The sequence below is a fragment of the Dysidea avara genome, chromosome 12, assembly GCF_963678975.1.
Source record: "Dysidea avara chromosome 12, odDysAvar1.4, whole genome shotgun sequence".
In the NCBI taxonomy this organism is placed as follows: Eukaryota; Metazoa; Porifera; class Demospongiae; order Dictyoceratida; family Dysideidae; genus Dysidea; species Dysidea avara.
This window is the reverse complement of record NC_089283.1, coordinates 7,872,737-7,888,088: the sequence shown is the minus strand read 5'-3', so window position 1 is coordinate 7,888,088 and position 15,352 is coordinate 7,872,737. Positions and strand designations below refer to the sequence as shown.

The 15,352-nt window shown below is 37.3% G+C and overlaps 1 protein-coding gene across 1 annotated transcript; it reads right to left on the bottom strand.

Annotated features, from left to right (window-relative positions):
* Positions 1–10,087: 10,087 nt before the first annotated feature.
* LOC136241387 (BTB/POZ domain-containing protein 9-like) lies at positions 10,088–15,218 on the bottom strand. Its single transcript, XM_066032582.1, has 2 exons — positions 15,080–15,218; positions 10,088–11,325 (listed from the first exon to the last, which is right to left on the bottom strand). The coding sequence occupies exons 1-2, from the start codon at positions 15,177–15,179 to the stop codon at positions 10,097–10,099; spliced, it is 1,329 nt and encodes a 442-aa protein (XP_065888654.1). The 5' UTR covers positions 15,180–15,218; the 3' UTR covers positions 10,088–10,096.
* Between the last annotated feature and the right edge of the window lie 134 nt (positions 15,219–15,352).

Sequence of the window (15,352 nt, the reverse complement as noted above, 5' to 3'; positions counted from 1 at the left end):
TTTCGTTGTGCAGGACTTGTATTGTCTATATTCTACACACTTGTGCTGGGATAGTGTAGCAAAATAATAATAATTATAAGTCAATGTAGGTACACAAAACAGTGGCGGATACAGGGGGTTGCAATGGTTTCAGCTGAAACCCCTCTCTGAAAATAGTGCCCCCCTAATTTATTTACGATTCGTGTGGGTGATAAAATCACCAAGAATTATACATAGTGTATTATAATTATTAGGACTTTTTCTACTGGCCAAACTTCTTACTTTTATTGTTCAACAGCAGGTAGTTACCTTTTTTTGGACTTTGACTTAAAGCTAGGCTGAAGTTGCAATTCCAGAGTGGACTCCCTTATTAAAAAGTCTGGATCTGCCCTTGACAATTGAAAACTTCCTCAACCTGAAACCCCTCTGAAAATTTCTAGATCTGCCACTGCAAAATGAAAAGATGGAGAGAGCATTCCAAAGGAGAAAGCTTTTGCAGTAACAAGGTGCATACAGCTACAACAACTTCTTGGTGACCCTCAACTATATAGCATAATGCGAAACTGCTTTTTATACAGCAGAACCTGACCATCCTTCTAGTGCCACTCTTACATTGAAATACAATGCAAGTATGAGAATGGAGATAGATTTGTCTCCCACTTAGCACACAACCTTTGATTCTGTATGAAAATGTTATAGTTCAATTTAGTGGGTAGTGGACCTGTTTGAAATTTGAAACTGATTTGATTATATATACTTTTTGTATTGCTGAAATGCATTGTATTTCAGCGGAGGTGCTTATCAGTAGATATTACAAGCCTATACTGAAAAAGTGAGGGTGCTTAATCTCATATCACAAAGTCTCTGTAATGAAATAGAGATCTGGCCAAGTGAAAGTAACACACAATAAAATGTGAAGGCATCTTGAAATTACTCAAAGTAATCCAACAAGTATGTATACACTAGCAATGAATGGTTTAGTTAAAATATTACACTTGAACTTTGTGCATGTTCTATTAGAGTATAAATGGAGTATATAGTTTTACAGCATTGCAGTAGTTTTCACAATGGATAATGCTAACTGTAGTGGGATGCTAAGAAATTTAAAGTGGTAACTGATTGATAGATACAACACATCCAGACCGCCCTATGCTCTACCCTAGAGTGATGCATAGCCCCACACAGTGCTTGAATTGTATAAAATAACATGAACGTATATTAATTTCTCTGTACAAAGATCTGGGTGGGTGGTATAAGTTAGCTAACACTTCTGAATCAAGGTTGCAATATTTTAACCATCAAAGTTTCAACTCATCAGTTTGTAATATTAAGTACATAATTATGTATGGTGTTTTTCTCAGCATCATACAAGCCCAAAGCATGCAAAGATTCTCTATGCCCAAAGTATGTATTTTGGCCACAACTAGTAGTCTCACTTCTAGCTCTTGCATTGGATGCTGGAGGCTAAGAGGGCTGTAGCCCCCTCCCCCTTCCTATCTAAGTTAGTACTTAGCCAATAAAACTTTCATGTGTATCATATTATTTCAGTCACTACCAACACAAATAATGTCTATGTAACTATACCTATTGTTCAACTCTGTTACAGGAGAGTAGAGCTTCCTTAAATGGGTTTCGATTATGGGTTGCATCTCCACTTACAAAAGTTTAACTGTGGGTTTTGTTTTATTTAGATAATTAGCAGTGTTTTCCACTATGGCTGTAAGAGGTGATTAGTGTGGTTTTTATGTTTTAAAATGAATTATATGATTCAAAAAGTGTTAGTTGGTTTAATTGGTTAGGGTTGTCAGCTTCAGTATAATATGTACAGTAGCTACCAACTCAGCCATTTAGCAAACTGTAGTCTTTTGGTAATTTACAGTCTCATAAGGCAGCTATAGCATATTCAACCACTTTTGTCTATGAATGTAAAATCTGTACGTATCAGTTACCTTCTGATATGACCCCATGCTGTGGGTTATGGTGCTGGCATTATTTTGTAGTTAGCTATAGATCAGTCTTCAGAACGCGGCAGATCTAGAAATTAGTTGACTATCACAACAGCAAATTCAGAAAGTCCATGAATGCAAATATAGTGGCACTTTGCTAAGGATTGCCAGTGGACTAAGTACCCTTCACTGCATTATTCTGCTTTTCAGTACACTTTATTGGTGTTATGGCTAACAAAGTGTCACTATAGGCTAAGGAGCATGCATACTAATAACTGTGACGTTCAACACCACTACTACGTAGCAATACATGTTTCTCCCTCACAGATTTAGCTGATTAGAGCATGGCTATGAAGAGCTGATGCATTATGGTACATAGCTAGCTATAATATATTATGTAAATGCTTGGTAGCTACAAATGAAAAGATTATCATGCATGCATGATAGCTACTCAATGCATATTGCAATCAGTCTTGATTTAATGAAGAAGTAAAAATTAATGATATAAACTGAAATTACATCACTGTAAATTTGGAAATATGAATGTCAGCCTCAGGAGTCATACAGATTAGCCATTTTGTATGACTCCTGTGGAAATTTTTATGATATTCATATTTTCAGATTTACAGTGATTATTTTCCACTGAAAAACTGCTAAAAAACACTCTCAGATTCACCTTTAGAGGGCCTAAGTTTCAAAAATTTCCTGAGGGGGCATGCCCCCAGACCACCCTAGATTGACATGCTACACATGCAGCACACTAACGTAGTCATTATTCCAAATATATATGTGACCGGATTTATGAAAAGAGCTCTTCTGCACACATCCGATTCTATAAACTTGGAGACCATAACTTTGTGTTCAAAGAAGATACAAACCTGAAATTTTTACCATCTATTAACCAAAGTTGGTACTCACTACTGACCATATTGTAAGGCAATACCTTTTCCCAGTCTGAAGTTATGAACTGTCAAAGTTAGTAAATTGGATGTGTGTGGAAGACCCCTTTTCGCAAATCCGGTCACATATATAGCTAATTTGACCATGAATACTACGTGAATCTTAAGTCATGTGAGAAGGCTTGAATTGGTATCTTCTACTATCTGGACAGTTACCTTTGTCCCTGTCCAGCTTAGCCTCCCCCTTTCAAAAAATCTTAGATCCACCCCTGGTTATAGTAGATAATGACAACAGACTGTATATATCTTGAAAATTACTGTTAGAATATACATGAACTTTATTTGACTATTCTATTAGAATGTATGTATGACTGCTGTATTACAGTAAATCAATCTGAAGCAAGGTCCTGTATTCTGATACAGTTTGAAATAACTGGTTCTCACTTTTTCACCTACTGCAGAAAAATTTGTTTCATGAGTTTTGTATAAATTTTTAAACTGCTGCAACTTGCCAAGCAGCTAAAAGGTATGGCTATTTCTGGAAAATAAATTTAGCAAGGCATACCTCGTATACCCTCAACTTGAGCTCTGGCCCCACAGGAAAATTTTCAATTTATATATAGCTTTCTGGAATGGAATTCGGCAATGATTGTTTGTTGAACTTTATTGAATATGACTATACATTGCGAGCCACTTCTTGTTGAAACAAAGCATAGTTGTATCTAGGAGACACTGTCAGGGGGGCCAAGGGGGGGCAGAAAGTTTTACTGCACAACTACAGTGTTTATTCCACTAAAGGGATAAGAATGGAATTCTAGTACACAAGTTATATTCATTTGCATAACTTTATTCAGCATAAAGCTGGATGAATGATGGACATACAGTTTTTAAGACTGTAGTTGGAGAAAAAGTTTAAAAATTAGACCTAGGTTTGAATTTGAGATTTTTGATAGCACTTAGCTAACAAAGTGTATGCTTTGCAATGCATACAAAGATTGGTTAGTCACTATGAGACAAACCTGTTTGATGTTTAAGTGTATACGAAATTAAAATAAGGAGTATTATGATTTGTAAAAAATGTACATTATATAGAATTACGACTGTTCTATTAGAGTAGTGACGTCGACTGCTTTATTACAGTATCTCAATCTTTGCACATAAAACTCAAATTTATTTTCCTCACTTTCTTTACAGTGTACAGTTTAGCTACAACTGTAAAGTACATTTATAGCTGTTGTCTTCTATTTGCCCCATTGGTTTTCTATACTTCTGAATACAGTGTGAATGAATGCAGGATTCTAGTTTCTGGCATCAATATAGTACTGTAGGTCCAAGGGGGGCATGAGAAGGGCCGGGGGTGGGGGGGAGGGAGGCACGGCACCCCCTGGCCCTCTCTCAGATCCGCCTATGAAAGAAAGTGGTCATAATCAGTCACTATAGCAGTGACAATATACTCAGAAAACATAAATGCTACACATCAGTACAACTTGTGTGAATTCCAAATTACTTTAGATCACTATGCACCTGGGTGAGCAAAGAGATACACCAATATAGATATCAATTGCAAGCCATAATCTCTTCATGAAATATCTGATATTTTATTTATGCCCATGCAATCAAAGCTTTAATTCTCCATAAATTTCCTAAGTTAAGTATATAGTATGATATATACACAACCTTTTAAACTCATGATGGACACATGATCTGCTCTTCACACACCTTTACTGTCTGATCATCTAGTTGGCTGAAATGTCATTTCTCTTAAGAAAAAACACTTTTCTTTTTAGCTATATATATTTCTAAGGGATTAACTTAATTAACATGAACATATTACTGTAGTGATAGCAATGAGAGACAGTTTTCAGTTTGAGTGGGACCTCTTGGGCAGACTGCCATTAACACTGACATGTTTACATCTGCAGAAGTAATTCACCGACACCACAACCAGTAAACTTCAAGGCACACTGAAAATCTCATATATTATACATATGAAATCAATCTGCATGCAGTATTGGTCATGATCTATAGCTGGCTCATAATAGATAACTAACTATACTGTTATCAGATGTCTACACTAGGTTACATGCAGTAGAAAATTTCTACTGTTTAACAAAATGGTGCAGTGACAGGGCCATGTGGTGAGGAGGACGGGGTATTTTTGTGGCCATGTATGCAAAAACAAACTATAAAATTTAGTCACTAGGTGTGTATCTTGATATCTTGAGTGGCTTGCTATATAGGGTAGAGAAGATGACACCACTACATCTTCTCTTCTCTGACACCAGTGTACTAGTGTATTCAATGGAGTGTTTAGTGTTCTGACTCTCTGCTTCACATGCAGGCTGTATCAATGGCATATAGGACAATTTTCAGTGTTCATGCATTAAGATATAGGGCGTATAATTGTCACGGTTTAATATGCATGAATGTTCTATTAGAGTGCGTGGTTGTATTAGAATCTCTGATCGCTCTATTAGAGTATATCTCGGTTCTAAAATTAAATATTCTCTCTTTACTTAAACAGTCGCCTCAACTCGGTTAACTCAATATATGGTAGCTGAAAAGCTGGAGCTATAAAGCCGTATAAGTTTCGTTAGCGAAATTTATTTAGGTAGGCCATAGATAGTATATACTATCTATGGGTAGGCGTAGCTACTCAATCCTGATCGTGCAGTAGTAAAGCATGATCTTGCATGCATAAGCGCGTTATATAAAAAGGTGTACCATGAGGAGCAAGTAAATTTTACGAAAAATTGCTCATTGAAGTGCTTACGAATTGAAGTAGCAGAAACTGTGCGTCGACCATCTTCTACGGGCGTTGGAGCCGCAGCTATAGGAGCGTTCGGAAATAATCTTAAGCCATTTAAGCGATACTGTTGGGAACTACCAAGATGATGACTGTGGGAGAATCTGATCAAGCCCCACCTGCCAAGCGAGCGAAGGCTGATAGTGAACCTGACTTGGACACAGCTGAGGAAGCAATGAAACTTGGATTGAAAAACATTCCAAATTGCATCTTGCAGGGCACAGCTGAGTGGTGTCCTACAACATTTGGTGGTTTACTAGAAGACCCCAGTACACATGATGTGACATTCAAGACATCCGATGGTGGTAGTGTGAGTGCTGATAGAATAATACAGGGGCGGATCTAGGATTTATAAAAGGGGGGGGGGGGGGGCTAACTCAAGGTACTAATCTCTTGGGTAGAGATGTGTGAAGCACACTTCCCAGCATGCTAAGCATGCTGGAACTAAAGGGGTCTGGGGGCATGCCCCCCCAGGAAAAATTTTGAAAATAGATGCTAAAATACTGCAATTTGGAGACATTTCCACATAAAATTCATAATATTTCTGCCTGTAGATATTTTATATACTGCCTTTAGATTGTAGGTATGGCTCTCTGAAGCATTTTGCTAATGGAAAAGTTTGGGTAGGTTACAGACAACCAAGTACATGATGCACCCCTCTCACAATTGTACAACACTGAATAGGTGCATGTTAGAATAACAATGTTGAAAGTGGAAAATTTTGAAACTTGAACAATACAGGATTGAATCTGAGAGCATTTTCAATGGAAATTGTGTACCTGAATTAAGTATTGCCATACATACAAACTGCACAAGTAGATGAATGAAGCACTTTAAACAGACCAATGCACTTCATTGTATGCATAGGTGCAGGTAGATTTGGAAAAATTCCATATAACAGAACTAACTACATGTTTACAGTGAATGTTCTATTAGAGTAGTTAGCTGACTGCTCTATTAGAGTATCTCGATCTTGTACACCTCCAATGCTGATCCGAGTCCTTGTTGCATAAACTTTAGCATAAATCCACTGATAATACCTTGGAAAGATGTTTATAAGGTGGTTTTATGAGTATTTATATTAGGCATTCCAGACTGATTTTTAAATTTTGGAAAAACGGGCTTTTTATATGCTCAATAGATAGAGTATTGGTTGCTGATCTCAGAAATATATAGTTTGTTGGGTTGGAATTAACTACTTTGGCATGCACAGTGCTTAAAAACTGAAAAAAGGTACATTTTTTCTCCAGGGCTCCCCAAACATTTTACAGGGAAAAATGGCACAATTGAATCAGGAAGCCATCTAGCAATCTGGACTATCTTGAAACTGCAGTTGCTTCTAGCTGCAAGTTTGTACATGTAATGAGAGTAACTTCAGGTATTCTTGGATCTCAGCGATCTTTGCATACTTTGTGGTGAGCAAATATGTTTCACCTACTGCACACTTCTCAATACAATGGTGTATACCCATAGGCAAGTGGCTATCTCAAGTTGGTAAAAACATCAAGTTAGCAACTTATAAAGGTAAACAACTAAAGTGGAGGTGCCACAATGATGCAACAATACCTAAGGTGGAGTTGTGGTTTCAATTATGGCATTATTATGCTGACTTTGAAGTGGTTTATACTTTGGAGCTGATGACACAGCCATCAGAAAATTGCTCTGGAGCTGAAAATCGCTAACCCAAGTGAAGTAACTACGCACTTTAAAGTAAGCACCAGTAACTACCTTCCACCCGACAGTACGTTTTTTAAAGTTTTAAAGTATTCTACATACATTACAAGGCTTGAAAAGATTACAAAACAACACAAAACTTACTTATATGTAACGCACACGATAAAACTAAGATTTGCATGATGATCAGCGTGTAGACAAACCCCACAGCGAGTTTCATCTTCATTGGAGCTCGGACGACGGAGCAATCCCAAGTTAAACACGAGTTGTCATTTTGTGCCAGAGTTCTATTGGGGAATATACGGAGAATTTTTTTATTAAAAAATCTCGGATACTGGAATGCCTATTTATATTATTAGTGATCATATAATTATGCTAAGACAAAATTTCATTATAATACTAAGCATATTGATCACAAGTAAAGGCTAAATATAAAGGGGGGGGGCTTCAGCCCCCAAAGCCCCCCCCCCTGGATCCGCCCCTGTAATAGTAGCAGCTGGTTCACCAGCGTTCCGTGCTATGTTGTATGGTAACATGAAAGAGTACACAAAAGGAGATCAACTTGCTATCTGTTGACAGTAAAACACTTTCAACCCTTCTAACATTTATGTACACTGGTACAGTAAACATTGATTCACAATGCATTGAAGAAGTTTTAGAAGCTGCACATTACTTTAACATTGCTTCATTGGAAGAACAACTCATTGGCTTTGTTTCAAGTTCATTGAACTGTACCAATATTGTTGATATCATATTGTTTGCTAAAAATAGCAAGTTTCCCCAGTTGTTTAAAAATTGCTTGTCATACATGTATGATCATGCTGATAGTGTAGCTCGTGATATCAGCTTCACACATTTGTCAAGTGATATTGTTCTTACATTTTGCAAAAGTTCTGATCTCAAGATAAAAGAAGTGACTCTGTTTCAATCAATTTTGTTGTGGTACGAGCATCGAGATCTAATACCTGGAACGGTTCTCAAGGAGATCTTTCATCAAGAGATTCGTTATCCACTGATATCTGAAATAGATCTAGTTAACATAGTACGTCCAATGAAAATAGTTGATCCAGATCTTTACACAGCAGCACTAGAGTATCATCTTGTTCCAGACAAATACAGAGGATCTATTAACCAGATCACAAATAGAAGACACGCACCGCAGAACATAAAATACATCAATGTTAACCAACAGTATATGACTGTGTCTGACAACAACAATGGTATTACGATTACTAAGACTGAAGGCTTTCTTAGTTGGAATGGACTATGTGCTATCCTTGTGCATCCTACAAAGCAGAAGCCAGTTCACTTCAAAATTGTGTTACAGAAAGTTGAAACTCGTACCAGCTGTATTTACTTGATAACACGTTCATATGAAACAAGAGATCCCAGATTTATAGTTGATGATGTTACTAGTGGTATAGGTATGTCTGGTCTCCCTGTACAGCAAGAAATTGATGGAGTTATTTCCATAAGAGAGGAGACTATTAACATTTATACCATCAATGGTATTTACAAAGACTGTACCTAAAGCAAGTGTGACTTACTTTTGTATTCATATGGAACATCAAGATGATGAGTTGCAGTTTTCATTCACCTGAGCTTATATATAGATTTTGTAATTGTACATATATAGTAATATATTTTCTGCAGCAAAGTTTATATGTTCTACTAAACTGTGTTGTTATAATAAGAACTTGAATTAAAACCTTGTTTATACGGTTGTGATCTTTCATGAGTGCAATATTAATACATGCATGGGCTCCTGGTACCAACAGATATAACAGTTAAGCAGAAAAGAGCTAACACTTAACTTGTTATCTTGTTGACATTTATGCCACTTAGGATTCTGTTTTCTGTAAAGCAATGCATGATTTGCTTATCATGCTGTCCTCTTCCATTAACACCTTCTTTGAAAGCTTTGCAACTAGTATCAAACCTGTGAAAAAAAAACATCCTACACCATGCTAAGTTTATATACTTGGATAGATCAATCAATGTTCTAAAGAGTGCAATCAATCCTTGAAGTTGTTGACACTAAAGGCATACCCTCATACACTATACTATACAGTAAGAAACTTTGGTGACATGAAATTTTTGACCAAGCCCAATTGGCAAAAATACTTAAGCAAATCTGTCAAGTGTCACTACACATTGTATGTAGCTCATAGGCAGTGGAGATGCCCACCTGGGACATTGTTTGCAAGAAAAGATTGAGATACAATAGAGCAGTCACAGTATTCAGAGAAGCAGTGTAGCAAGCTACTTAGCTACATATGTGTAGTAAGGAGATATAATTGGTGGAGAGGAACTATTGTCAGCAGAGTTACCTTTTGCTTTTCTTCTTTTTTGGTCTTTAACTTACAGCTGGCCTGGCCCCCTCCCTTTATGTAGCTAATGAGGCATGGATGGAAATATAATTTGGTTGAAAAGGTTAGCAACAATTCGTCAAAAATGAATATCCTATTTATACTGCCAAATTTCTACTATACAGTATATGTACTACCTATAGCTTAAATACAAAATACTAATACTACACATACAGTACAGTGTATACCCCTCTGTAGCAGCATCAATAAATCAGTGTATTCCTCCACAATGTCCACATGCAAACACTCCCATAAGTGACTTCCATGATGCTGTAGAATGGAATGACCATAGTCATCTAAACTTCCCAAGAACTGTAGTGGCTGCATGACACCCCCCAACTATAACAAAATTAATTTTAATCAAAATCATGAGAACCCAAACTACATAATACATATGTTGTCACTGTAGTCAGAGAGTTAGAATTACTTTTTATACAGTAGCACCTGATCATCCTTGTAGTGCACTCTTACATTGAAATACAATGCACCTTTATCCAGTATGGGAATGGAAATAGATTTATCTCCTATTTTAGCACACAATCTTTGATTCTGTATGAAAATAGTCCCGTCCACTTCTTCTCCAATTGGAAATTCACTGGCATTCATGCGGGCCATAGGTTGATCTGCCATAAAGTGACATACTTCAAACTTTATCTTGGCCTTGTCATGACACCGTTTAATTAAAATCTTAAATATTGTAGGATCATCTTCTGGGAAGTTTAGGGGATTTTCAGCAAAGCTGCTGTCACCTGATTGCATTATCTTTGTGACTAGGGTACCCATAGAAGTATCTTCAACACGTATTTCCCGGGAATCATCAGGATAGAAATCGAAGAAGTAATTTCTCAAGTGTAATTGCTCTTGTGGACCATCATAATGACCATTATCGCGATACTTCAAAGCAGCTTTGTAAAGATCAGGATCGGCCATTCTGGTAGGGAACACGCTGTTGAGCAAATCATTCTTCCAAATTAGTGGGTAGCGGATCTGTTTGAAAACTGATTTGATATCATCTTCACTCAACTTGTCTCGTTGATGTTTAGCCCATTTAACAAAAGCAAGAAATAAATCCAATTCACCAACCTTGAGCTTCGATGACTTCGTTACAGCAAGCATGATAGTTAATCGTAAAGAAACAAACCCCACAGCAAATATGACTGCTTTAGCATTGGCTTCTATGAACTTAAGGCACTGTTGAAGAAGCAAGGCAAACTTGTGTTCCACTGCAAAGTCAGTAACACTAAAGACATTATCGGTATCCAGTGCATCACCAATAGAACTGCTGCACAATTTTAGTAGCTCATTAACAGCAAAGTAACGAGCAGCTTGTAACAAATAACAACACCTTTCCACACACGTTTGTACTTGGCCAGTATATACAAAGAAAAGCAGCATCTTCAAAGTTGCAGTATCTACATTGGGTAGTTCAATCTCCTTCTGACTACTCTCTTTCATGTTACCATACAACATAGCATGGAACACTGGTGAACCAGCTGCTACTATTACCCTATGAGCACTCACACTACCACCGTCAGATGTCTTGAATGTCACATCATGTGTACTGGGGTCTTTTAGTACGGAAGAAAACACATTGACACACCAGGATGTATCTATGCCATCACAAGCATCTTTTCTTTCAGAAGGTGACGGTTCTGCAAAAAAAAAAAGAAGAAAAGGAAGTCATGTACATAGATGATGATGCTACGTATTGCAACAAATTAATTATAGCGCAACTGTAACTATACTGTACCAGACGCACAATATGTTCATGGCACCTTCGTAGCATTGAGTAGGTATAAGCAAGGCTTTAGCAAGCCCAAAAATTCCTTCAGTGTACTGTGTAAGGAATCTCCGGGTTGCAGCTTTACTTGTAGAACAAATTGTGCCTCACAAATTAAAGTATAATTATTAATGTAAAAATTATTAATTTAAAAATGAAGTAAGGATCCAAGCAATGAAAAGAGAGATGAATGATGGTATTACACTGTTTACAGCATAGCTCAGTGGGAAAATTCCTACATTGGCATGTTATAACAATGATTTAGTTCAATTCCAAAGTAGGGAGTTTCCCACTGAGCTATGTTGTAATACCATATCATTCATCTCTTGTTTCACTACTTTTCATTGCTTGGATCCCTACTTTACTTTAAAATTAATATACTAATTTTTTTTTGTTATAGCATGCACCTATACACATGTGACTATTCTATTAGTGTGACTGCTGTATTAGAGTATCTCGAGTCAGCCTTTCACTACCAGTTCCACTATTTCATTGTGCTAGCACACAGATAGGCCAATAATAATAATGGTGTTTGTCATCTTGATAAGATGCAATGAAACCATATTGAGGCATTACTTTTTCTTATCAACACTTTACTTGAGCAGCATATTTAGATGCTACAAACTTATTGAAGTGCTTATGGTATAGGTTCAACGCCTCGCCTATAATTAATTAACACAATCTTGGTTGATCAATGACGATCGAGCACCAAGACCATACCTGGTGAATGAAGAAACTAGCCTGATTGAAAACAAAAGGAAAGACAAGGCGCAGAGGGCATACACTTGTCAGAATCCCAAAACACATATCCCACTGGTGAGTTTGCTATTGTGGCGTAAAGTGGTGGCCATGCGCTGCTTTGTTTGGCTTCCAGCCTTGTGACTGTGGTCAGGCAGTCACACTGGCAGTCACACTGGCAGAGACTAAAATCCGAGTTTTAGCAATTTTTTAAGAGCTTGTACAAGGACGTTACAGTAACTAGCCATGCTATTATTGAAACGTGTATGTCACATGGATGAATATTAGAATCATGTGATAAAATGAAAATTTTGAGGCTTTCAAATACTATGCGGGTGGTGATAGTAGAGCAGCATAGTGCGATAGTTGTGCAATTTTTGATACAATTATGAAACTTTCCATATACGTTGTACTCCTTGTGACATAATTTTTTGGATATAGAGCCATCACATATTCGACATTTTTGTATTGAAAATTCATCAATTTTTGTTTTTATCTCCCTGAGGCATCATTTTGCAGTTTCAAATTAAAGGTGCTGCTAAAACGAACTACTCGGATTTTATTTGAAGTCAATAGGTGATTGCATTCCAAAGTTATGATCATTTATATTAACAATGAAATTCTATGAATTACGGTACCACCCAAGCGCAACGTCGCACTCGCTCGCACACGCAACTCCGCTCGAAATTTAAAAAAATCGTGAATTAAAGGGCATGGCAACTGTTTTGCTCGCGATTTTCGTGAACGAAACAGCTACCACGTTGTCTCGCAAGCGAAATAGTTGCCACACCCCTCAATTAGCGATTTTTAAAATCTCGAGCAAAGTTGTGTGTGTGAGCAAGTGCGGCATTGCGCTGGGCGGTACCGTACTTGCTCATTAGTAATTTATATCCCAAGGGCAAAGAATTTTATGACATACAAAAAAGATCATAACTTTGCAGTGGAATGAGATACAAACTTCAAACAAATAGTTCTTGGATCAACACCTTTAATCTGATACTATGTTTCAGGCCCGTAGCAGGGGGGGGTTCTGAAGAACTGCCTTCTTGGAAAAAAGGTCCACAATTTTAGTATACAAGTCCAAATTTTCAGTAGCAAAAGTCCATTAGCTACAGTTTACTAGATAACACTAATAAGAAACTAAATTAAGTGCTCCGAGTAACTCATTTAGTGCTTACATTAAATGCAATGTAAGATCGAGATACTCTAATAGAGTAGTCAATCACTCTAATAGAACGATTACTCTAATAGAACAGTACGTCACAATTAGATTTTCTTTGAAAAGCTACTTAATTTCCATGTAGATTGTCTAAACCGAGCTTTCATTAAAATATGAAGATATTTTTCCAGAAATCCATACAGCTGGTCTTCAGTCTAACTTAAAAATTATTGACTGAAATGCCACTAAATTCAACCTTTTAGTATCTATTTTCAAAAAATTTCCTGGGAGGGGGGGATGCCCCCAGACCCCCCTAGTTTCAGCATGCTGGGTGTGCACACCATAATACGATCTGAATCATTTCATATAAAAGGCCCACTTTTCTTCTAAAAGAACCTATCCAGATAAAAGTCTGGCTACGGCCCTGTGTTTTAATAGTGTAAAATAATGCCTCAGGAAGATAAAGAAAAAATGATTAATTTTCAGTGAAAAATAGATCTAAAGGTCACCAAAGATCAAATCTGTGATGGCTCTATATCAAAAAACATAGCTATGTCACGAGGAGCACAATTTGTGTGGAAAGTTTCATACATATCAAGAAGTTTGCGGAGATTTGGTCCAGCTGCACCAATTTGTTTACTATAAGTTGCATAGTTTCTATTGTACTGGCATTTTGTACTGGCATATCTTTTCACTCAAAAGACGAATTTCAGATTCGCAAGTACCATAAGAAAGAGCAACTCTTGGCAAACAGGATGGTACCAAATGAAGCTCAGTACACAAAAACTCCGCTCGTCATTATCACAATAAAGGAATACCATTTTTGATGATTCTATTAGATTCATCATATCTCGTGATACGTTTAGATCATCCCGGATTCGCTGCTAGATTCGTTTAGCTTATTCTTGAGCGATTCCAACAAGCCACAGTGAGCACTTATAGTGTAAACTATCACTCATCAAAACGATGGAAAAGTTGTAGGTTAAATATGTGCGTGATTCTGAGCGAGATTAATTACTTTGATTTGGCTTGGACTCCGTCTGGCTATGTCTGACTAGTAACGCACAGCAATGCTTGAACTATAAACCACTCCTTAGAATTAATACAGAGCTTTAGAACGATTTTATTAAAGAAGTTCTGTATGCGTATTAAAGTTCTAATGTTCCGGCCTGGATCCAGTACACCTGTCATAAATACACTAAATGCAGCACAGACAGATTTTGACGACTCCTTTAAGCAGAAATGTCTCAAAACCTACAAAACTGCAGCAGTAAAGCCTTTAATCAATGAAATATAACAAGTTAAAATAATTGCAGCTGCTAAATTGCTTTGATTATAATTGGACAAATCACCCACAGCTGGCCTGAAATTTCCGTTTTTGAGCCAAACTTCCTGATATGATTGTACCACAAAGTGCACGAAATGCCCATTTTTATGAAGTGCACGAAGTGCCCATTTTATGACGATAAACTGTGAATCAAATTCGCCTGAACACAAGGTACTGCCAGAAGAAACCCCGAGGGCCTTATACTGATTTCATTAAAACTATTTCGTTTCATTTCGCCGGTTACGTTCCGGTTTTCCATTAAAAGCGCGGAAAATCCTGGCACATGCTAAGTTAATACTTCACCATGAGGCAAGAAAAGATTAACTTTAGTTTGCTTTACTGACGCGGTATACGCACCACTAAAGACAAGATACGGCAACGTATATTACAAACAAAAATTACTTTTCTCTGACACCGGCCGTTCCTCCCTCGAGCCAATTACAATTTGCATGGATGGGCTCTTCTTCAACCGCTTCGTTACAGGTTCGCAAGGTTCATCCATTAGATCTACGGTATGAGAGTCGTACAGGAACCAGTTAGTTACACGTACCACCTCAGCTAACGCGCGGGCGCTACGACTACTTCAGAACTTCACTGAGCGCCCCGGCGGTCATTGTTAGTTTTTTTAACTAGTAGTGCCCTATACATAACATACACCAGTTTACATACATGCGC